We start from the raw sequence: 22,365 nt of genomic DNA, 5'->3' as shown, positions 1-22,365 counted from the left end.
CTATTCAATGTCAAAGATAAAATCTGAAGTGTTTAATCACTGGGTATCCATTGAGAATTTGTTTGATGTGAATTGGCCTGCTCTGTTAGCTGACAAAAATTAGTGTGGCATGTGCTCTCTTTAATGAACATGTGCTAAGTGAACTGTGAGAGGCTTTCCAACCAAGTGTGAGGTTTTTTCATTAAAGTAGTTCTGCTGAGCTTTAATTAGTTTTTAAAGTTAGATTTTCTACTGTGTTCTGAAGTACCTGGCAAATGAACATGAGGAGTATTGTCCTTTTCTTAGAATTACTGCTCATGTTAGTGGCAAAAATGGTGAATTCTTTCAAAACCCTTTTTCATCATTTTGCAAGTTTTGTTGTGGGAGGCAAAGACAAACCAATGGATGAAACATAAAAAGTGCATGAAGGAAGGGTATCTGCAAAACATTGAAATTGGCAAAGAAGGATTTAGCAGAAATTGGTTTTTATTATGGCTTCTGTCAATCTTTTAAACTTATGTTTGTGCAAAACATTCAGATTGTTGAATATTTGGCTCTGAGGAAAGTATCTCCCTTAGTTCCTCATCCTCAGATTGAAGTGCTTACTGAGCCTCGTTAGAATTCTGTGGCACAGCAAGAAGAGAATTCTTTCTAAAAAATGTCAGTGGGCGGATGGGGGTGGTTGTCCTGAAAACCAAAGCAAAACACTCTTAAGGCCTTCCTTGCTTGTCCTGAAAAATGCAAAAACCCCAACAAAACAACAAAAAACCCCCAAACCATCCATGCAACTGCTGCTCTTCTGTCAGTTGTGTTTGAGGAGGAATCCCCTCGCACGTAGCTTGGTGTGAGGGTTGCGTGCCCGAGGTGTGTCAGTGGTGCCCATGTGCTGGCAGCTGTCCCTGCTGGCTGCTGCTGGGCTCGGGGGTGGATACCTTTCAGTTTTGTCCACTGGGCAGACTTTATTTAAAAGTACAGTGAGTGTCAGTGTTTTATACTAAATGGTGAATTCATCTCTTCCCAGAGTCCACACGAGATAACTCTTCCAAGAGTTAACTTCTGAATTTAGTGTGACCTATCATTATCCCAGTTCCATGTTTGTGTTTGCAGCACCAGGGGATTTTCCTTCATCTCTTAGCTGCTTGTTTTATTGTCCTATAAGGGAATCATAAAATATGGTTTTATATGAAATATAGTGTACTGATGATGATAAATGTGAAAAAGGCAGACATTTTTGGAGACCAGTAGAAATCCTGAATCTATTCTATTTTGAATTAATGTAGGTCTGAATTGGTAGTGAATTTTAAGTAATAATCTTTATTGAAATGTCTTTCACAATCACAGAACATTAATACTGTGTAATTGTGCTCGAGGTTGGTCCAGTAGACAAATGCATTCCATCTTCTAGTTTTGGAATAGTGTATCATGAGTGAAAAATGAAATAAAGTGTTTGAGGCGCTGTTTGCATGTTAAGCCGGTGGCCTGCAGGGGTTTCATGCTTTTTGGGGTGTCTTGGTCATTTTGCTGTTAGAGTCCTTGTAATTTTGCTGAAGTGTTCTTTGTTGAACGGGACAAATCCAGAAAATCTTACATTAATTTGCTTTTGTTTTTGCTCCTGAGACAGTGCCCTGTTGTAAACTAAAATCACACATTCCTGAGTGTAAACCGATCGTGTGTTCCCAATGGAAATTTCAGGAATACTTGTGGCTACTTTCAAAATGTGGAAATCTATTTATTTTTTTTTCCACTTGTTTTTCTTCCCAGCTTTTGGCACTGACTGCGTTCATCTGCATAGAGACCATCATGGAATGCTCCCCTTGCGAAGGCCTTTATTTCTTTGAGTTTGTGAGCTGCAGTGCACTGGTGGTCACCGGTGCTCTCCTGCTTTTGTTCAGTCTGAACCTTCACACAAGAATACCCCAGATCAACTGGAATCTTACTGTAAGTTGGTGCAAATTCTCACTCTGTTAAAAATAGCTGCAAATCTGGTTTAAGTTTGGTCTTTGGTCTTTGCTTCCTCCTGTTTAATATTGTGTATGAGTGATCTTTATGCTGAGTAAAGTATAAATTTTACTTATATTTACTTTGAATGCTAACAGCAGAATGTAGCTGTGAAATGTAGCAAGATTAAACTACATTAAATAGAACTAAAATTGTGTTCTGGTAGATTGTCTTTGGGAGGACAAACTTCCTGCTAATGCCAGCAATTATGCTTTGTGGATGAAGTGGATAAAAATGAAGCCTGCAGTTATTTAACTTTGACAGATGCTGTATTTACAGTAGCCCATTGTTCTCTCTTAACCTGGGGGTTTTTTATACTAGGACAAATTTGCTACATATATTTTCTTACACGGACTAATACAATCATTGGGCAGTAGTGTAGAAAAATTAAGTGTTTTCTGTGAAAATCAGGTGTTTTGTATTGCCTACACACATAACTATTAAGCATTGACTGGCAATGCTTAATGTGTTCTCAGATATAAGGAGGTTTAGGAAGAGAACTGCTGGCAGTGCACATTCCTTTTGTACAAGTCTCTATTTTCATGCTGTATTATGAGTTAAACTTTCAGATTGGGTTGCATAAACACAGGTCACAAAATCAACATGTTAAGTCACTCTAGCAAAAGATCTGTCAGCTTCAAGGACAATATTTATACCAACTTCTTTGGACAGTACAGATGCAATTGTGCCAGTGATCTGTTTTATGTTACAACAGTAATTTTGCAAGTACTGTTGGAGTCCCAGAGGTCTTTAGGCTTCTGTGTGATTTTTTTAAAAAATTGTTTAAAACATAATTTATTAATGTTGCAGTTTGCTTCGTTTCTAAGCCTAAATGGCTTGTTTAAATTGAGACTGGAACGTGGAATTAGATGATCCTTTCTACCCGGGGCCTACATAATCTATTGATGAACTCCTTCTAAGAGCACTTGGTAGATAGACCAGGTGTTCTGTGAGCTGTGGCTGGTAACTGCACAGGAATTATCCCTCTGAGGCAGCATCAATTGTCTCTGCATAGCACCTGTTAGGAGATCTTTTGGGGAAGGTGAGGTTAAAAATCCAATCAGCTGTGCTGTGGGTTTTTTTTGTTTTGTTTTATAAAGGTATTTTGGTTTTTGAGCAGTGGTCACGCTCTGAGCCCCCTGCCTAAACAGCATTGGAGCAACCTGAGCAGGTTGCAGATCAGAGCAAAAGGCACCTGGAATACACTGCAGATGCTTTGCTTTAGTTCATAGTGCCAGATGCAGAGGGAGAAGGAATTTGCCATGATCTCCCAAGTCTCATTCTGTTACTTGTGTACTGAAGATGAAATGCTTCTTCCATCCTTGCACCACAGTTCTCCAGAAGTGAGAAGGGAACTGGCAGCTTGTGTCTTCCATGAACTGATGACACCGTCCTTCTTCCTGGTATTTTTTACAGATTTCAACAATCTGATTATATTTGATTTTTATTTATAATTATTTGATTTTAGCAAACAGGTGGGACTGTTCCTCTGACAGGAGTGAGGGAGTACCTTCTTTAATTCAGAGTGCTTGGGACCATTCTGTGATTCTACAGCTGTTCCTGCAGTACAGAGTGTGAGATCAAAGGCTGCTGATAAAACACCTGTGGGACATTACTTTGGCCAAGTTAGTAGAAATTTAAGAATGTAGGGTTCTGGCTGATTTTTTTTTTTCTTTTGCTTATTTTGGCATTTTATTCTTTACCATTTAAATGTATGCTCATACATTATTTGCCTCTTTCAATATTTATTACTTTCCTGTGTTTTGATGGTTTTTTTATACTTTTGCAGCCTCTGTATATGACACAGTTACTACAGGAGTTGCTTTCTGTACAACAGTCTTTCACATCCCTGAGTGCTTTAGGAGGAAGTCACTCCTGCTTATGTATAAATTCATCAAGATATGTGCTTTTAAAAATATATATGACTTTATAATGCATATTTCCCTTATGGAAAGTCTCTAACATTGCTTTTAGAAGCTGTGTGAAAAGAAGAGGCTGTTGCAGTGCTTGAAGGAATTTAATCAACTTAAATTTAGGAAGAAATCTTTCTTTAAAAACAGCACTTCTTCCTAGAAACCATTGAAACCATCTGCTTTCAAATGATCCTGTGTATTAGACAGTACCTGGCCATCAACTACTGTTGTCCAACACAGGATTATTTGCTTTAAAAGTTTATTAAAATTAGAATTCTTCCCAGCATGTTGTGGATATTGGCAGATGTCCCCTGTCCCTGGCTGGAATGAAAATGTGGATCAGTATAGACCAGGATCTAACAGATATGCAAAGTTGCTAAATTTTTTTAAATATGTATTTTTAGCCGTTTGGGGAAAAGAGATTTGTTTTGATCCTAATTAGAGACTCGCCAGTCATTTTCATATTTTCCTGAGGTAAATATGCAAGAAACATGGAGCTGGTGAGGGCAGAAGAGAGCCTTGTCTGGGTGTGTTGGAGAGAGGCGGGTTTGTTCCAGCAAGATGAAAGAACAGTCACTTGTCTGTGTTGTGCAGCACTATCAATATTATGCAAAAATGCAAAAGCTGGGGAACCTGTCAGTGGAAATTTCCATTTCCTTTATGCCTCACAGTTCAAAGGGAGCCCGTTCTGCAGGGAGACAGGAGTGGCCCAGGGGAATGGGGAGCACAGCAGCTCCTGCTCCACCAGGAGCTCGGACACGTTTGCTTTCAGAGAGCTAATGAATTTTGCCATAGTTTTGTCTTTGCCTAAATGATCCTTTTGTCGTTTTTCTAAAATTCATGGTTTGGGTCTCATGTGATGTGCAGGGAGAGCTGAAGCTCTGGTATCCAAGGGGGGAGCGTGAGCTGGCCCTGCAGGAGCAGGGCTGGGCAGGAGAGGTGCCGGAGCCCCGGGGGCTGCAGTGTGACTGGGATCCTGTGCTGGGATCCTCTCTCCTTCTCAGGGAGACCCCTCAGAGCTGCCAAAGAGCTGGGAACGCTGGAATTTGGCAGTGTCTCTTGGATTTGTTTGTGTGACAAGAGAAACCCGATTATCTGAGTACCAGTGTAAATCATTGCACAGTCAGCCAGTAGAATGAACTGTTTGTGTGGGTGCAGGGAAAAAAATCTTCCAAGACTTTTTGACCATTGATTTTTTGGTTGTAAATTACTTTCTTGATGCACTCACTGGAGTTATGGGAGTGTTTTTGCAGTTCTGACTGCAGAGTATTTCAGCTGAGAGCAGCCTCAGAAGTGAGGCACAGAACTGGGCACAGCACAAAATCAGTTCCACTGGGCTGGACTCAGTCCCAAGGAAGCAGCAGGGAGCAAACGGGGAGCCAGGTGTGTGTGTTCCAACACACGGAGCAGCTGGGGAGCTCTGTGCTGCCTGGACACTCGATTTCATCATCTCTGCAGGGCTGGGGTTCTTCACTGTGTGGCAATGAAACCTTGTATGCAATGCAACTGACACTTGAAGGAGTTGGCAGAAAATTTCATGTGGTGCACAAATGACAAACTGTCCTGTGCCTGCCTTGCCTCTGCAGGGTGTAATTCCAAAGCTGCAGTTCACAGGCCTTCACAGGGCAATCTTGATCTTTATTTCTATTTTTAATTTATTTTCCCCCCCTTCTGTTTTGAACAAACATCTTGCTTTCCTTAGCTGTTGAATGAAAAATCAGTCATCCTTGACCTTTATGTTTACTGCTCTCAAAATAGTAGTACCTATTGAGGATAAAAATGAACATTTTATAAGTTTAAAAAAAATTGTTAGAATTAATTCCCTCTGGGCTCTTCATGGACTGTTCTCATTTGGTGCATGGTGTAAATGTTATTCTGTAATAAATGCAGTCTCAACTTTTAAATGCAAGAAATACCATGTATTTTGGTAGTTATTGCAGGTGTGGTCTGTTGCTTTGTGACAGTAACTTTCTGAAATTGATGTTTATGGACTCTTATTGGGGAAGCAATGCTTAAGTGGATCTTGTGTTTACTAAGGTAACTAAATAAATGAGGGAAAGAAGAGATGGCAATTAATGCTCATATGGTTAATTTGGTTCTTTCTACCTAGCACTTTTTTTTGCTTGAGGAACCATCTTTTTATTTTTAGTTGTGGTGCAAAATACTCAAACAGTGTTTAATAACAGAGCAAAATTATGTGAGTTTGACCAGAGGTGCTTGGTTTAGAGGACTGACTGTTTGTAACCTTCAACTTGATAAGTTCATACAGAAGCAAGGGGAAATGTTCCCAAACCTTGCAAATAAAGTACTGGTTGGAGGAAAAATGAGGGTCGTTGTACAAAAATTTAAAATAAGAATTAAAGAAATATTAATAACCACACTCACCCTCCCTTCCCCTGACAAACAAACCAGCAACCCCAAACAAAACTAAAAAGAGATGTTACTTGGAGCTCCATCTTCTGTGGAAGATAAATCAGACACCAGCAGGCCACTGCTGTCACCTTTTGTGGCAAAGTCATGCTGTTGAAATCTGCAGGCTTCTCCAGAGTGCATTAGTTTAGTCACTTTAATCTCCATCTAGATGTAAACGTTTGGATTTCAGAAAGCAAATGGCAAGGCCAACCACCAGTTTAAATGTCATATCTTTGTTCACATGAGTTACAACTGTGATATGGCACTGTCTGCCTTTTAAAGGGTACCTGGTCACTTGTGCAGGATGAAATACAGGATAAAAAGGCAGGGCAGGAATTTTGATTGAATGGTTCTTAAAAGCTTGTGTGAAGTTGTGGACAGCTGTGGATAAAGGCAAGTGGATGTTACTGAAGCCTCTGAGCATCAGAGGCAGCTCCTGGTGATGTCCCAGCCTGGAAGGCTGAGCAGCAGCTTGGAAGCTGAGGAGCTTTGCAGCTGTCAGGAGTGACTTGTTGGCAGTTTTCAAGTCTATTAAGACCTCTCATTTGTAGCACCAGTTCAGCTTTTGCATCCTCATTAGTCCAGGAGCCATACCTGCCTGGACCCTTAAAACCAAGAGTGTAGGATGATCACAGAATCATGGAATGGGGTTTCCCACCTTTACAGCAGAATCAGCAGAACAAAAGCGTCGTCCTTTTTTATAATAAAATATTTATCTTGGCATAAGCCCTTCTTCATCCATGAGTTACAACATCTCTGCCTTGTCCTCCTTCTGAGTGGGACAGAGAGCAAATCCATGGCCTTGGATGCTCTCCTTTGGACTGACAGGACCACTGGGGACTGAACAGAATTACTTGCAAATAAACTAGCAAGTGACCAGAAGTAATTTTGGAAAGGAGAAAAGGAGCAGCAGCAGCCTGGAGTGGATTTGATTCAGCTCAAAGATTTGATTCTGTTGTGGATGGCAGCTCTGTACAGTATTTTATGGCACAGCATACTGTCTCATGAGGTTGCTGTAATTTCAGCAGAAATTCTTTTACCTCTGTGATGTGGTTTTACTTTGTCTATAAATATAATAGCAAGAACTTCAGCTCCATCATGGCCAGATTTGAAGCAGCTCATCTTTTTTCAATTAGTTTATTCTTCTTATTGTCACGATTATTCATTTTCTCTTACGTGGAAAAAATTTAAGAGTATTTTAGGGAGGGTTCTTTACTTCTTGCTTTTATTTCTGCTCTGACTTCGCCCAAACCCCTTGTTTTTTTCTTTTCTTATCTTTCTGCTCTAAGTAGTAGCTCCCACATTTTAAATTAAAAACCTCCACTGCTAATTGCATCTCTGATGTTACCATTACATGTGTGTGTGACAGTGTCATTGCTCCTTAAGCTCCCAACAGTCTGCTCTGGGGGTATAAAAGATCATTTTTGTTTTGGCTTTTTCAGAAACCAGCCTTATTGTAGGAATGTAAAGCAATTGTTAATTGCATTAGAAAGGTTTGACCTAAACAGGGCAAATGAAATTGCAGAGATGAATAAATTGGAGCCTCAAGATAGAATCAATTCTTTAGATTTAAATTGTTGAATTCTCTGTAAGGAATTTGATATTCTTTGTAAAAAGTAAACTAGAATAAAATGCCAGTGATGATGACAAGTTTCTGATATACTTATATCAAAGCACGTTAGGAAAGGCATCAGCAGTTTAATTTCAGCAGGATTTTATATTCTACAGTATCTCAGAGCTCTTGAAAGAAGCCTTCAAGGTCCATTTGTAGCGTGGAGCTGGGTGATAAATGTGTCATGTTGTGGGCAGGCCTGGTCATCTTGCTTACACTGTGCTCCTTTGGAAAGGTCCCCAAGGTGATTTTAAAAGTCAGAGGTCAGCAGGATTAATTAATGAGCACATCTGACCCCATAAATCATAGACCATCATGTATCATCCATGTCATCCTTAAGTATGGTACTAAGGAAGTACAAAATGTGTCTGAAAAAGCATAACCTGGATTATAAGAAGTGAAAGGGTAGAATATTAAATACAGCTTTGGTTGCTTGTTCTGATGATTAGGTCTCCTGCAATTAAAATTAGCTTCATTTTGAGTATTACTTCTGCCTTAACTTTGCAGCTGTTGATTTTGTTTTGCTGTTAATTTTGTTGGCTTTCTGATGTTAAGCTTTTAAAACAACCAGTATTTTTGATTGTTTGAACACTGGAGTCTTCATGTGCACAGCTCAATCTTTTTAATATTCAAAGCAGTTTAGGTTCTTTTGATTCATACTGTGAGAAATTCTCTCCTCCTTTCAATAACTTCTGTGGCTCTTTTCTGTACCCTGTCCAATTTTTCAACCTTCTTTTAAAAATGTGGATACAGGAACAGGATGCAGCATTCCAGTGTCCCTTGCAAAGTTAAGATTACCACCTATCGTGTCCATATGTCCAAAGGAGTGCAAAAGTGATTTTTCTCCCTTTTTTTTGGTCATGGCAGCACCTCTTGAGATGCTTGCCTACAGTAATTACTAAGTTCTTCTGGATTATTTCTTCTAGGATTTGTAGATGCCAAATGTACTCTGGTAGTAAAATACACAGCTTGACCTTGAGTTGAACTAATTTAGTTTTTTTTTTTAAATTATCCAAGAGCGTAGCTGCCCTCTCCTCAATATTTAGTTTGCACATTCTTGGTGCCACACATGTATTTACATAGAGACTTGGTGGAAATGTTGAACACTGTTGCAGATACAGTGAGACTTCCCCTCTAGTGGGAAAAAGGTTTGTGCAGGTGAGAACCACAGCTCGTGTTGGCAACTGCAGGAGCCCAGTTAGAGCTGTAAACTCAGAGCTGCAGAGGGGCATGCTTGCAGAAATTGTGGAATGCCATTTATTTTCTAATACCTCTATTTATATAAAGTTTAAACTTTATCTCTGCAAAGCAAAAGTTCTATAATTAAAACTGCCAATAGCTAGTTAATAGAATTTGGATTTGTTTGATGTCCTAAGTGCCAGGTAGCATCTATCTCAGTAAGCTTGAGCAGGGATAAAAAAATCTCTCTCTTTACACAGGCAGGTGAAAAATTGGTAGGAATTTGTGAGACTCACAATTTGGTTTTGTTTCTTTACTATTTGATAAAGAGTTTGGGTCTTACAGGGCTCATGACATCTGGACATGAGAGTGGAAGTGGCAATGAGCCATGGAAGCCTCTCTGATTCCTTGGGAAGGTCCCTGTTGGAGGTGAGGATCAGGCCTCAGTGATGCCTCATGCAGTCTGTACACTCAGTTTTGGTAACCAGCTGTTGCTGAGTCAGTACCCTCAAAATAGTTTCCTGTGAATTAACACCGTGCCAGAAACTTCCATTTCTACAGTTACTTTCTAAAACATTCTGTAATCATGGCTAGGAAAAGAGGTGTTTTGGGGGTGGCTGGATGGCACTGTTCCCTTCAAAGTCTTTGTGCTGTGTAACTGGAACATAGTTATGGGATTCATACCCAGCAGAGTCAGTTTAGAGTCATGTCTTAAATTTTCTAAGCCTGACTTCTTATTGCACTTCACAAGATGCACTCTGGGGCAAAAATGAAATAAAATCATCTTTAAAAAATGGAAAAAGTGAAGGAGCTGTAACAGGAAGTGAGCCTGCCTTGCATGTGGGAGAAGAGAGTCAAGTAGAAGAAATTGGCCTTGAATTCTAATTATTGTGATTGGTTTTATATGGTGGGAGTTGCTGTGTTCACTGTGGTTTTGTTTTGTGTGGGTTTTTTGTTTTTTTCTTCACCTCAAGCCTGTAAGTTGCACAGCAATCTTGTATGCAGGTTTTCTTTCCATCCCCTCTGCCTATGGTAGTATTTGCTTCCCACTTCATGTTTGTGCTGAATTGTCCTTTCTTGATCCCTCCACCCTGACCTCACCTGTTCATCCATGGTTCGTTCGTGGTTTGGGAATGGTGTTCCCCAGCTTAGTGGGAGCATGCAGATAGCGCAGTGTCCATACACATCAGATGTGAAAGGTATCCTGATAACACACTGAACACCTTGTCCTGAATGAATCTAGACTTTGTTTCTTCTGTTATTCACACCCTTGAATATTTTTTCCCTCGAGTCTGATCGGTTTGTCTTGTATTGATATAATTATTTTTGTGCAAATACCTGCCATACAGAATTCTTCCTTTGGTTCCAGTGACATGTTAATGACCCTGTTTGAGGCGAGGCATGGCAGCAGCAGCGTCTGAACACCAGTGACATGTTCAGCACTTGAATTGTGTGTAGCAAGTTGTTTTTCTTCACTTGGAACAAAGCAGGGGTTTTCCCTGAGCATGTTGCTGTGCTTATGTTCTAAAATGTCTGCCTGAAACACCAGTTTTATGCAATAAATAGGTAAAAATCTCTGTGTTCTTACACTACTGGCAGCTGTTACTCACAGAAGTGGCACAGGATGCACAGTTTTGTACAGTGAAGGCCTCAAGGAATGGGTAGAAAAGCTCCTGCCTGGTGTCTGGGATGTGGGATCAGAGGTTCCTGCAGTGCCCAGTCTGACAGCCAGGCTGGTTCAGCACCCGCTGGGCTCTGGCAGGGTGAGCCCATCCCTGTGCTGACAGCTCTGCCTGGAGCCAGCCTGGGCTGAGCTGATGGCCCAGGGCTGCAGGGTGCTCTGTGTGCTGTGGGACTGCAGCAAACGCTGCTGCTGGTCCTGTGTGACTGCCTCTGCCTTCTGTGCAACACCTGAGCACTTGCTGCAGTTCTTGTTCCACCCTTCTGTGTCATCACTTCTGATAAAGCAAACAATCATCATTTAGTAATGCTATTGAATTTGTTTTTTAGGATCTGGTCAACACTGGACTCAGCACTTTCTTCTTTTTCATTGCCTCTGTAGTACTTGCTGCTTTAAACCATAAAACTGGAGCAGAAATTGCTGCTGTGGTAAGAATTTAAACTTGTTTATATCTGACCCTTATCTTGCATTAAAACTTAGAATTAACTTTTACTCATTGATTGAATACACCTGTTGCTTTTTCCATCACAATTTACTTCTAATTTTACAGTTTGCTATAAGGTAGTTCTTATTTTAAGAGGGTTAACATCCTTGGAGCTTTGTCTTAAGGCTTGAGGCAAGAATAGTGGAAAAATGACTTGCAGAGAACACTTTGCAGTTGAACTTGCCTTTCTCTATAGCTGCCTTACATGATCCTGCTCTATGTTGCAAGCCTATGGAAAAGTTAGAGCCAAAAATTCAGAAGAAATTGAAGCTGCTTACACATAATTTGCTGAGTTCTTGCTCAGTACACATGATTTTTTGTTCTGTGGAGTGAATGTAGTAGCACTTCAGGGTTTTAAATCTACAACAGTCAGTTCAAGCAAATTAATTTTGTGCATGAGTTGGCAACCTCTTTTTATTTTCTTTTTTATTTTCTTTTCAAACCTGGTTTTTAAAATCCCATGAGTCCTGCAGAAGCATAGAGGAAAAACTGCAAAGCAGCTGCTTCTCCAGGCTGAGGCTCTGGACTTGTCACTTTTCATGGGCACCCTGAGGAATGAGCTTTTGGATGAAGGGCTGGTTTCTTTACAAGGGGGTCTTCCACTGGGCTGCACTGCAGGATTTAATTATCATGTTGGTAGTCAGAGAACTTTGTTTTCTGGGATCATTGATCTTAGTCACTTTTGCAGATTCTCTAGTTCATTGAAGAAGAAAAACAAGTTCCCAGGCCGTGATGATTTGTCAGTGCAAATAATGCAGGAAACTGAACTTCTGAGGACTTTGCTGTGAAAGTGCTTTTCTTCTTGTTTTCAGAAATTGTCTTCGACAACTCTTTCTGCTTCTTGTAGGTGTTTGGTTTCCTGGCAATGGCAGTGTATGCTGTGAACACGTTTTTAGCAATTAAGAAGTGGCGAATGAGCAGCAGGCAGCAGAGCAGCCGCCAGACCAGCGACTACATCCGCGCTCGGACAGAGTCCAGGGAGGTCGTGCATCGCCCGGAGATCCAGCGCCTGGACGCGTGACGCTGACCCTCAGATGGGACTGAAAGGGAAAAGAAGCACTCAACTCCCTCATGGAATAAGGGTTTTTGCTTTATTTAAGGAGGAAAAGGCAGATCCGAGGGTGGCGAAGGATGCCCGGCCCTGCACATGAGTGCAGAGATGCATTGAGCCAGAAGCTGTTGTCACGGAGGCAGAAAATGTTGGTCATTCAAAAGGAAGGTCCCTCCAAGCTCTCCACATATATATGTGCATATATTATATAGCTCATAGAATATATAGTATATAACATATATATGTGCTGAAGTACGTTTCTGTTTTGGATAACTGCACAGTAGTTTCCTTCCCCCTCTGAAGATCCACTGTTCCTTCATCTGCCCCAAAGACAGAGCAGCCCTACCCTGGCTGGGTGACAGAGGAGGGAAATGCACAGGTGGAACACCCAGATGTGCCAAGGAGCCAGGGGCACACAGCAATAACTCAGCCACGGCCCGTGTCAGCCAGCGGGGTCTGTCCATCCCAAACTGTGTCTGTCTGTCCTCCTGCTTCCTCCTGCCCTGCAGCCTCTGGCACACCTGCCTGGCTGCTGGATAACCATTCCATTCCACGTGTTCTCATGGATGCAGCGTGCTGGGAAAGGGCCACTGGCCAGCTCTGAACTGGGCTGGGGCTGGGGTGGTCACTGGTGGGGGTGCACTGAGTGTGAATAGGTGGTTGTCTGCTCATGTTGGGACACATTCCAGTTTTCAGTCCAAAGTGGGAAAATAAATATATTTAGGAGACAGGGTGGAGGAAAGGGGCTTGAGGGGCACAGTAGAGAGTGAAGGGGTTGTCATCCTATAGACTTACATTCCAGCCATGGCTTTCTTTTTCTTTTTCTTTTTTTTTTTTCTTTTTTCTTTTTTTTTTAAGGTTCAACATTTCTAGAAATTGTTGCTAGAACTTGCTTTCCCTCCAAGCCCAGGGTAAGGAAGAGCTAGCAAAAATTTATGTGCTTTTAAAGTGTTCCTAAGGTTGCAATGTTGTGATTCATGTAAAGTAAATATTTCTTTTTGGAAGGATGGTTATTCTAAAATTAAACCCATTGGTAGTAGGTAAACCTGATTTTTATTTTAACTGGGTGTTTCTGCAGATTTTTTCCCCTAATAGTTCTTTGGAAAATGAATTTAGCTAATTGGAAAATAATACGATTGTATTGATTTGTTTAGAAATAGTTTTACTTAACTGAAGGTTTTTTTTATTTTCCTTGTACTTCCAGTGAATGAATTACATTTTCTCTACTCACAACTCAAATTCAGCAGTAATTGGCTAGACAATGTCACAATATTATTAGGAAGATGTCTCTTCAGATTTTTCTGTTTCTTTGGTGTTTTTTATCTCTGTAGTGCATTATTTGGCATTTGTGTGCCTGTGTGAAGACAGTGTGTGTGGGAGAAGATCTCTAGAGCTGAACTCCTTTCTGGTGTGAGGAAAATGAAAATCTGTGGAATTAGTGGAACTGTTTGCCATGTATGCCTGAGTTTCTGTGTCCTGATGGAGCTGCACTCCTCAGGGTGGGTGCAGTACCTGGAGCCTTAAGAACAACTGGCAGTGTATGGTGGATAAGTTATTTTAACCATGAAAACCAGGTGACACCAAACAGGAGATCAGGAGAAGTGCCTGGGCTTTTATAATACTGGAGGGAACTGGGATAGTGAAGGTGTGAACCTAATGCTGCAATATTCAAATTGAGCAGCAGAGAATTATTTTGATGAGTGAAAAAAGGTGACAAAGGTGATGCCTTTTCATTTTTTACTGACATCTACAGTGCATTTCACCTTAGGGGCTAAGATGGAGATTAAAATTCAGAGTTACTGATGAGGTTAAGGAAAATTTGCATTTTCTTAGTGAATGATGGTTTACCAGTTCCTATAGTAAAATTTTATTGTGCTTTATTGGATGTAATGCCAAAGGGAACACCAGTTGAAAAGAAGATGGAACCAACTCTTGGTGTTGGATTAGAACAGAGACATTTCACAGAGGGTTGTCTCACCTGGGTGCATTCCCTGAGCAGTACGTGACAGTTCCATGGCCAGGGTGGTAAGAAAGAACAATTTGTTACTGCCAGAACTGCTGTGACAGCCCTGCTGTTTGCCAGCACTGCCCAGGACTGGCAGAGTTTGCAATGTCAGTCATTACAAGACTTTCGAAAGTAGCACAAGCACACCCAGTCTGGAATTGTAAACTGCCATCAAAGCAGTCTCTATAAAGATTGTAAAAAACCCCAACCCAAACCAGACAAAACCAAAAAAACAAAACCCCAAACATCCCACACCAAAACCAAAATCAAGCCAAACTCACCTACTGAGATCCAAAATACAGTTCTCCAGAAGATCCATGCTTTTGGAGTGGAGCTGCCATCTGAAATCAGGGACCAGGATGGTGTCCCAAGGGGATTTTGTCAGGAGTCTGTCCTGTTGCTGGCTGCTGGCCAGGGCTGAAGGAGCATTCCCAGATCCTCTCCTGTGCTCCCTGGGCTCATTGTGGTTGGGGCAGAGCTCTGGGAGCTCTTGTGCCTCTCTAGGTTTATGAATTCAGTACCTTTCAAATTCCTTGCCTAGAGAAAGAGTAGCTCTGGGGTTTTGTCTGGAGTGAGCTCCCAGCTCCTGTTGAGCTGCAGTGACAGGAGCAGAGTGGGGCAGTCACACCTCCAGTGCAGTGCAGTCCTTGGGCAGTGGTGCTGGAATGGCCTTGGGGCTGCTGCAGGTGGGATAAGTTTTCTTCAGCTGAGAATGGCAGGATTTATTAGTTCCATCACACCCTGAGCTTAGCACACTCTCAGGGTGGAATCCAAAAGAGAACATTAATTTTAAAAACACTATCTGATTCACTTCGTAAAAGAAAAGCAAATGTAAATTTGTAATTTCCTGATTTTTGGGACCAAAGATGATTTTTAGTGTTGTACAGTATATACTTTCTAAAAAATCTTGAGCTATTATTGCTCTGCAGAGACATTATTTACTATTTGGATTATATGGAAGGGAAATAAAGTAGCTGTGAGAGACAACTACATTTGAAATATTAAGATACTTTGATGTATATGTGGCTCGTTCCCCCGAGCTAATTTTACACAGTGTATTGGAGAGGTACTGTTTTAAGGCTGTTATCTAACTGCAGTCACACAAATAAACCCTTAAGGAAGAAAACAGGGTAGAAAGTTTAAATTTTTTTTTTACTTGCTTAGAAAAGTGACATTAAATTGCTTCTCTCTCAGTCTTGCTTGTAATTGCCAGCACATAGGGATAATTCCTTTTAGTCCTTAAGGGTGCTGTTAGCTCCATAAAGGGACTCAAACCCCAATGTAAACAGAACCAAATTAGAGCAAACACTTGAACTTGGTAGGAGCAGGATGCTTGAAACAGTAATGGTTTGGATGAGTCCCCTTTGGTCAAACAAGGCCCTTAGACCTGGAATCTCTGTGTATTTCTGTGTGTAGAAATGACTAAATTCTGCAGCTTATGCCCAGACATCAAAATATTAAACAGTAAGATCTGACTGGAGCAGCAGCTTGGGAGTTGTTACACAGTGCTGGAAGAGTCTGTTTGCCTCTCACTGCCCAGGTGAGGTTTGTCCCACATCCTTGTGCTGTGCAAATGGCCCCAGCAGGAGCTCCTAAAGCCCCAGAGGAACTGAGTTATGTGTCTGAGGAAAGCCAATTCCTTCTTTCTCTCCACTTTTTCATTTCATTTGGAATATTTGTGCCTCATAGATCTGATGCTTTAATATTTAATTCTTGCTAAGCCTTGTTTGTTGGTCCATATAGTGTGTCTGCTGCAGTGCCAGGAAGATCAGAACGTGTCCAGATGCCTTTATTTCAGCTCTGGTGCTCTTCCCTTTCCTGATGGCTTAGGAGGCTTGGGCTGGGTGGTCTTTCCCGTGGGACTGTGGGAAGCTGGTGTTGGTGTGAGATTCCTGGTAGGAGCCATGTGCTTAGAGCTTGGGAGGGGTAGAGATTGATCTCCCTGTGCCTTCTGAGAGACAGGCACTGAGCTGATATTTCAGCCTGTGTTGATCACTGGATTCAGGAGCACAGCATCAGCAAAGATCTGTGTCTTGGTAGCAGCTCATCTTTCACTTACAAGGTGTCTTTGACATGGGGTTTCAATAAAAGGAGCAGCGTGTGTCGCTTCTTCACTGGCTTTGTCATGAGTTGCTCTCTGCGTCTCGTGGCACGGTCTGGACTTGTTTCACCTCTCTGTATTTCATTGCTGCTTCTAGAAAGAGGAGGGGAAGATTCCCACTCTTCCCTGAGGTAATAGTTTATTTTTTCCCCCTGTGAATTTTTCTGTCCCATGTGCTGCTTGCCCCTCCCAGCAGAGCGGAATTGGTGGTTCATGGACACAGCAGGAGTGGATCTGCTGCAGGCTGCACGGGGCTGGTCTGAGGCAGTGCACCACTAGCTTTTCATGAGCTTTAAGGTCTCTAAATGAGTTTGGTGTTTGGGACTGCTCTGCTGTTTTGGGGATGTGGAGGCACAGCAGATGCTTACCTAATATGTGGCTTTATTAATGCAATCCTTTCTTCCTTCCTCTTCCTCAGCCTCTTTCTGTATCTGTTATTTTCTCGTCTCATGACAACTTTGTAATAATTCTACTGTTTTCTTTCGTGAGGGAAAAAAACTCACCAAAAATCTAAAATAACCAAGAATGATGTTTTTTAGGGCATAGTTAAAAAAAATGAAACCAAACTTAATAGCAGTTCAGACAGTGTAGACAATAATATCCTCTTTGCTGCTCAGCTGGGATACTGAACAGCTTTGTCCATGGAAGAACATAAAGAACAGTTCTTGTCCTGAGAGCTCTGGAGCCAAAAATCTTCAGCAGATACTTGGGATAATAAAAAGGCACAGTCTGATAAGGAATTTGAGATGTGAGGAGGACACTTGACAATCCAGTGCTTTCAAAGGGATACATGGACAGTAAGAACCCATAGTGGGGAGATTGTGCACCCATGGTGGTCCTGGTGATCTCAGCAGCTCGGGGGGGCTGAGAGAGGGCTGGGATTGCCCAGGCTCAGCTTCCAGCTGGCTCGGGGCTGCTCCAGAGGAGCTGCTCCAGAGGAGCTGCTCCAGAGGGGATCCAGGCTCTGCTCAGTCCCACGGGAAGGAGTAAAGCCAACGTGTGGCACTTCTGAAAATCAGACACTTGGCTCACTTGTAGCGTGAAATAATGGATTGTTTGTTGTCTGGAGGGCCAGCAAAGCTCAAAATTACTGTGCAGATAGAAGTGTCCTGCGTGTGGATTTTAATGGCAACAAAAGCATTCTAAAATGATCCTGAAATCAGTACAAAAACACACGGAATGTTTGAAAATACTTCATAGAAATTATGCTGTGTCCTCTCTCTTTATTTTGACAGAGGGAGTTGGTTAAAATGAATTTATTCAAATACTCAGGAAATCTCTGAATGACATTTTAGAGGTTTTTTCCTGGTATATTATTTTCCCTGTCAGCCACTTGGCCACCTTGAGAGATCTGCTTGACGAAGTCAGTGGTGCTGTCCAACCTGAAAGGGTTCCCTTGTTTTGGTCTTTTTTTTTGTGTTGTATTTTTTAAAATCTGTCTATAATTTAAACGTTTGTATGCTAAAAGTAATCTTTAAAAAATCTGCTTACACTGTGATTTCTGGTAGCCTTTAATTTAGAGTATACAACACAATCTAATTTTCTTTTGGGATATGCAGCTTTCAAAAGTGTTCTTATATATGCCCAGAAATGAAAGTTGTCTATTTATCATAGGAATGTGATTAGATAAAATTACCTATCCAGAATCCCAGTGCAGCTCTTCCATTTATGTTGGATGGAGGAGTTAATGAAATTGCCTTTTAATCTCTATGGGTTAATAAATATTTTTTTATAACTAGCCACAGATATTCCTTTTTAAATTATACTTGGCAAACAGAAGATATTTAATTTTATATACAGTATACATAGTTACCTTGATTGACATATTTATAACATAGAGCTTTGTGTTTACTACGAAGGTTTTATCTGTATCCCATGGACTTCATGGGTAAAACTTTAAAAAGCCAGTTAGCATTTATGGAAGGATGTGGGAACTTTCTTCACGGCTTCAGAATGAGGACATAGGAGCGTTTAAAAAGGCAATAGCCAGATTGTTTTAACAGAGTATCTGGGGGGGTTCTTATTTTTTGATTGGGGCTGGTCCCTACAGCTATTTTAATAACATCTGGATGTGAGTAACAGAATGGAACTTGAGCATCTGCCTCTTGTGACTGTCACAGGCTATTGTCTAGAGCACAGGAAATTTCAGGGTATTGTATTGTTTTGCTTTGGACAAATGTCTCAATAGACATATTTAATTAAAACCTTCATGTGTCTGAAAGAAAACATCCTCTCTTAACTAGGCTGATTTATCACTTTTGGTAACCTTTTAATCCCCAAAGTAGTGTTGTCTAAATATTTTTAGTGATGTTACAGCTGTCCTGATGTCTGCAGGTTAAAGTGGTCCTGGCTAGCACCCTTTTATTACAACAATTGGTACCTTCATTTTTCTACTGTTTATACTTTAATCTTGAATGTTTACTGGTTTCTGTTGTTGGATCTTGTGGAGGGAGAGTGTCTTAGCACTACAGCTCATCGAGCTTTAACTCATACACCACAGTCCTGGCGTAAGAAAATACTTTGATTTATATATTGTGGCCAATTTATTGCATTTTAAAATGATTTCTATACTTTAGACACAACATTTATGACATAATAGGACGAATGACTTAGCTAATCATTATATCTGTCTAGACTTACTCTCTTCTGTGTTAGTGTCATTTGAAACTGTTTGTATATGTTGAAGTTTGTAAGGGTTCAGGAACCCACAATAAAATAGTAAAGTATGTATTTATTTCTCATTATAATGCTCGAATTTGATTTGGAAGTTGACACTTTGTATGTCTTTTCACAGAATTGTAAACAAATACCGAAAAACTGCTTCACCTGGGGTGCCTTCCATGTGTGGTACAAACACTTGTCATTCACAGGAATAGAGATGTAAATTTATTAATCCAGTAAACACTATTTTTGTAATGTGAGTCACTAATGCAGCTCTGGCCTCGTTGTGCTTTGTTCCCACCAACACCAGGTGTATGGCTGCTGTGGTCACTGCCTTCCCTGCCTGTGTGCACTAAATCTGACCCCTAGAGAATCACAGATTGCGTGTCCTTTGCTCTGCCCTCAGCTGCCACCTGAGCCTGGAGATGAAGCACATTTCTGGTGCTCCAGATTTCCTTCCTTGAGCCTTGTGGAGGGATGCTCAGTGTGGGATGTCTGTATCCTCAGGGCTGACTCTGGGTCCTCTAGACAGACTCTGCAGCCCAATCCAAACATTCCAATTCTAGCTCATAATGCATGATTTACAGCTTCTGAGGAGGGAGCATCCAGGCCTGACCAAAACACTTTGTCCCTCTGGGTTACAGTTGCTGTGTTGACAGGTTTGTAATTGCAAACAGCTCAGAGGTATTATGGAAGTACCAGGTTAGAATTCCATTCAGGCTGAGCAAAGGGGATGCAATTTTCCTTTTATCACATGAGCACAAGTCTGTGTAATCTCCTTGGTACTTTGCTTTTGAAATAAAACCTGCGATGTTCTGTCCTGGAGAATCCTCGGAGCATCCTCTGTGTGCGAGTACAGCACCCGACTGTTGTCCTTCCCTGGGCAGTGCCCCTCGCCTCGGGGGCTGCAGGCCAGGGCTCCACTGATCACCAGGTCCTGCTGCAGGGCTGGAGGAGTATCAGCAGCCAGCACACGTTCACCTGGAGACAGTTCCCAGCCCTGAAGGGTTTCCCATTGTCCTGCTGAGTTCTGCAGTTCTCACAGAGCCCGGTGCTGCAGCAGCTGGTCCAAAGTGGTGCCTCCAGCTGGGAGCACCTTCCTGCTGTGCCCACAGCTGGAACTCACTGGTGGCAGAGCAGCAGCTGCCAGCTCTGGCTGGGAAAGGTGTCCTGGGAGTGCTTGACCAGGCTCAAAGGCAAGGTACTCTGCAAGAAAACACAACCTCCAGCTTGTTCCTGCACCAGTAACCATCTTTCAGTTTGTTGTGTCCTTTCTGTTGGTGTCTGTGCTAATCAAAAAACACAAGCTGAAGAATTGTAAAGTCTTGCAATATACAAAGCAGTCTTGGTTTTAAAACCCATTCTGTTGCAGCATAATTTAAATGGTGTATTTATCAGTTTTAAATGTCATTTTGCTTTCCCAGTCTTTTGTATATGGGTGCAATACTTTTTGTACATTTTTTTTTTATTTAGTTGTCTTTCTGTCTTTTCTTTCTGGTAGTGGAAGATTTGAGCTCTCTGGGTTTTCACGGTACTCTTCTGATCATTCTTCATAGTGGTAAAAGTCTGTATTTTTGTATGTAGGAGAAATGGTAGTTTTCTAACACTTAGCCCAATCAATATAGTACGGAATCATTTGTGAAGGACTTCCTGTTTAATAAATGGACATATTAAAGTACTAAAACAGCATCTTCATCTGTAAGCATGGCCTGGGCTGGGCTGGGTTGGGATAATTTTCTTCCCAGTGGCTGGTGTGGGGCTGTTTTGGATGTGTGTTGATAATAGAGAGATGTTTTTGTTATTGCTGAGCTCACCAAGGCCTTTTCTGCCCCGTGTGCTGCCACACTGGGGAGGGGCTGGGGTGCCTGGGAGGTTGGGGGTGACACAGCCAGGACAGGTGGCCCCAGCTGACCAGAGGGATATTCCAGACTTTATGACATCAGTATATGAAGGGGGAGAAGAAGGCGGAAGGGGGAGGTTTGGAGTGATGGTGTTTTGTCTTCCACAGTCACCGTTCCAGGGGACGTGGCCCTGCTCTCCTGCAGGTGCTGAACACCTGCCTGCCCATGGGAAGCAGGGAATTGATTCCTTGTTTTGCTTTGCTTGTGAGCACAGCTTTTGCTTTCCCTATTAAACTGTCTTTATTTCAGCCCAGGGGTTCTCTCACTTTTTACCTCCCCGTTCTCTGCCCGATCCCAGTGCTGGGAGGAGAGCGAGCCCTGCAAGGGCTTGGGGACTGCTGGGGTTAAACCACCCCAAGAGGCAGCAGAACCCCTCGGTCCAGAACTGGGGAGGTTCCTGGGTTCATAATCCAGCCAGGGCAGCTGCAAAATGCACTTTGTGTGTGGGGATTAAACACCACCACAGCAGCCTGGGCTGGGGCTGTCCGTGGGACACTCCTGGATGCAGGAATTAATGGGAAACCACGTGAGAGGCCTTGATGAGAGGTCAGAGGGAGCAGAGACAACGTGGAACTGCTCTGCTGCTCAGGTGGTTGTGGTGGAATTGCTCTTGGAGTGTTTCTGGTGTGCTGCCATGGGCTGGAATGCTCCATCGTGGGGTTTGCAGCTGCCCATTTGGGACTGGAAAGAGATTTTTTTGGCTGAAATGCCCCAGGGCGTGGGGTAATACTCTGCTGCCTCATGGGCTGGGGGTTGCAAGTGGTGCTGGTGGGAGTTTTGTTTTCCAGGTGCTTTAGGTACGAGTTGAAAGCACTGAGTCAATACAGGTGAGAACTGTGGAAAGGCATGGGGGGATGGAGGAGTTTGTGAAGAGATTTGGGAATGTGGGTGCTGCACTGAGGACACTTGGGAGGGATCAGGGGCGTGTGGGGAGGTGGGCACAGGTGGTGGCACAAGGGAAGGATTCCCTGAGGGAGCCACGTGCTCTTACAAGGGGCCAGTTCATTTTGCCTGTGTGGGGCTGTCAGCACTGTGGCATTATCCAGGGTCATCCATGGTGCTCCTGGGTTGGGAGCAGCTTCATCAGCTGTCAAATGTAGAAAAAGAAATTATTTTGTCTAACTTTTAGACACTGGGTCTTCCTTCAGTCTCCTGGGAAGACTGTAATTAATTAATTCATGGATCAGGCTAAAAAAATGTGATGGGCTATGTCCAAAATACATAAATGAAAAGGACAAGTATTTCCTGGTGAAAATTAATGTTGGAATCAGTATTTTCCTCTTCACAGAAATAGATTTTAAAATTGACTTACTTAAAAAAAACAACAAAAACCAACCAACCAACCAAACTCCACAAAAGCAATAGCAACAAAAAAACCCCAAAACCCC

At 42.1% G+C, this 22,365-nt stretch overlaps 1 protein-coding gene across 1 annotated transcript in view; it reads left to right on the top strand.

Moving 5' to 3' along the window:
* The window catches only part of CMTM4 (CKLF like MARVEL transmembrane domain containing 4), a 36,873-nt gene extending 16,113 nt beyond the window's left edge, over window positions 1–20,760 (top strand). Inside the window, exons 2-4 of the mRNA XM_032121491.1 lie at window positions 1,741–1,917; window positions 11,104–11,202; window positions 12,106–20,760. Of these exons, the coding sequence (XP_031977382.1) occupies window positions 1,741–1,917; window positions 11,104–11,202; window positions 12,106–12,279 (450 nt within the window). The 3' untranslated portion in view covers window positions 12,280–20,760. The remainder of the gene's footprint in view (window positions 1–1,740; window positions 1,918–11,103; window positions 11,203–12,105) is intronic.
* The last annotated feature ends 1,605 nt before the right edge of the window (window positions 20,761–22,365 follow it).

Source organism: Corvus moneduloides, chromosome 12, assembly GCF_009650955.1.
Source record: "Corvus moneduloides isolate bCorMon1 chromosome 12, bCorMon1.pri, whole genome shotgun sequence".
NCBI lineage: Eukaryota > Metazoa > Chordata > Aves > Passeriformes > Corvidae > Corvus > Corvus moneduloides.
Note: the sequence above shows the minus strand (reverse complement) of the source record. Positions and strands in the feature narration are given on the sequence as shown.